This window comes from Priapulus caudatus, unplaced genomic scaffold, assembly GCF_000485595.1.
Source record: "Priapulus caudatus unplaced genomic scaffold, Priapulus_caudatus-5.0.1 Scaffold4817, whole genome shotgun sequence".
NCBI classification, from domain to species: Eukaryota; Metazoa; Priapulida; class Priapulimorpha; order Priapulimorphida; family Priapulidae; genus Priapulus; species Priapulus caudatus.
The window spans coordinates 3,040-4,728 of record NW_014581878.1 but is presented as its reverse complement, the minus strand read 5'-3'; the positions used below and the strand labels follow the sequence as shown (position 1 = coordinate 4,728).

General features: G+C 47.6%; 1 protein-coding gene across 1 annotated transcript; it reads right to left on the bottom strand.

Moving 5' to 3' along the window:
• Positions 1-1,108: 1,108 nt before the first annotated feature.
• Positions 1,109-1,633, bottom strand: LOC106819857 (uncharacterized protein K02A2.6-like). The gene has a single exon (XM_014824430.1). It carries the CDS (start codon positions 1,631-1,633, stop codon positions 1,109-1,111), a length of 525 nt encoding a protein of 174 aa, XP_014679916.1.
• Between the last annotated feature and the right edge of the window lie 56 nt (positions 1,634-1,689).

The following is a 1,689-nucleotide window of genomic DNA, read 5'->3' as shown; positions in this document are numbered from 1 at the left end:
CGATACAGGAGCAGATCCTTTGACTCGGATAGTTCACTCCTAACCGAGTAGAATGCCTTTACATCCTCTGGCACCGACTGAATCCTGTTCGGCCACCCCACCTTTGTGAGTCCAATCGCCCTCTGTAGCGTTGCATCGCATACTGTCGCTCTTCTGATACGCTCGAGTTTCTGACTGGCTATGGGCCTCTGTTCGTCAGCGCTGTCCACAAACTGCTGAACCTCCAGAACTGTATCTGGCACCTCTATGCTTACTAGTGGTGCTCTTGACAGTGTGTCTGCTACCACAAGCTCCTTACCAGGTGCATATTCTGCTCTCGGAGCAAATCGCATGAGACGCATCAGCAACCTCTGGCACCTCAGCGGCGTTTTGTCTATATCCTGTTTATTGATCAGTGGAACCAATGGCTTATGGTCTGTCACCAGTTTAAACTCGCTCAGTCCATACAGATACTGTGCGAACTTTTCGCATGCCCACACACACGCCAGGCACTCTTTCTCAATCTGAGCATATCTAGCCTCAGCATTTGTCAATGTGCGAGAACAGTATGCCACAGGTAAGAGTCTATCTCCCTGTTGTTGCATTAGTACTCCACCCAAACCATAACTGCTGGCATCTGCACTGACCACAGTTGGCTTGTTTACATCATAGAATGCCAAGACAGGTGCTTTTGACAACATGTCCTTGACCTTCAAAAACGCCTCATCTTGTGTGTAACTCCACTGGAAAGTTGCGGCAGACTTCAGTAGATCAGATATCGGCTTTATAACCGTTAACAGCTCTGGCAAATGTCTTCCCAAGTAATTGACCATGCCTATAAACCGTCTAGCACCTGCTACGTACATCTCGTGGTGCGACGATATCCACGACTTCTTTTACTTTTCCTGGGTCTGGGCTTATCCCTTCTTCTGAGATATGATGACCAAAGTACGTTAGCTCTGGCTGTCGGAACTTGCATTTCTCCCTGTTGAGTTTCAGTCCCGATTCACGTATATGATCCAAGACATTCTTAATTCGTCTGTCATGTTCTTCGAGTTTGTTCCCATACACTAATATGTCATCCATCATCGCAATAGCACCATCCTGTCCATGCAGCAGCTCCGTCATCTTACGTTGGAACACCGCTGGTGCTGATGTAATCCCGAATAGGACGCGGCGGAAACAGTACTGCCCAAAACGGTGTGATGAATGTGGTGTATCTTGAACTCTCAGGGTCTAGTGGCATTTGATAAAACCCACTCGACGCATCCAACTTCGAAAACACACGTGCTCCTACCAGCTTAGGGATTATATCATCGAAAGTTGGCAGTATGAATCGCTCCCGACGCACCGATTCATTCAGTTTCTTCAAATCCACGCAGATGCGTATATTCCCATTGCGTTTAACAACAGGAACCATAGGGGCGCACCAGTCTGTCGGCTCAGTAACTGGTTCGATGACCCCAACGCTCACCATATATTCCAGCTCTTCCTTGACCTTGGACAGTATCGGAAATGGCACTCTGCGGGCAGTGTTAATACTGTATGGAACAGCATTTTCCTTCAGCTGTATTTTTACCGGGTCGCACTTTAACAAACCAATATCTCCAAACAATGTTCCATCTATTTCGTTGACTCGCTTCACTAGGCCCATTTGTGATGCCACCTGTCGACCTAACAGATTATTAACCTGTGGGCCCGTAAGTACGA

Bases quoted from the DNA above. Each gene is read 5' to 3' on its own strand.
- LOC106819857 (XM_014824430.1), bottom strand. From the start codon at position 1,633: ATGGGCCTAGTGAAGCGAGTCAACGAAATAGATGGAACATTGTTTGGA.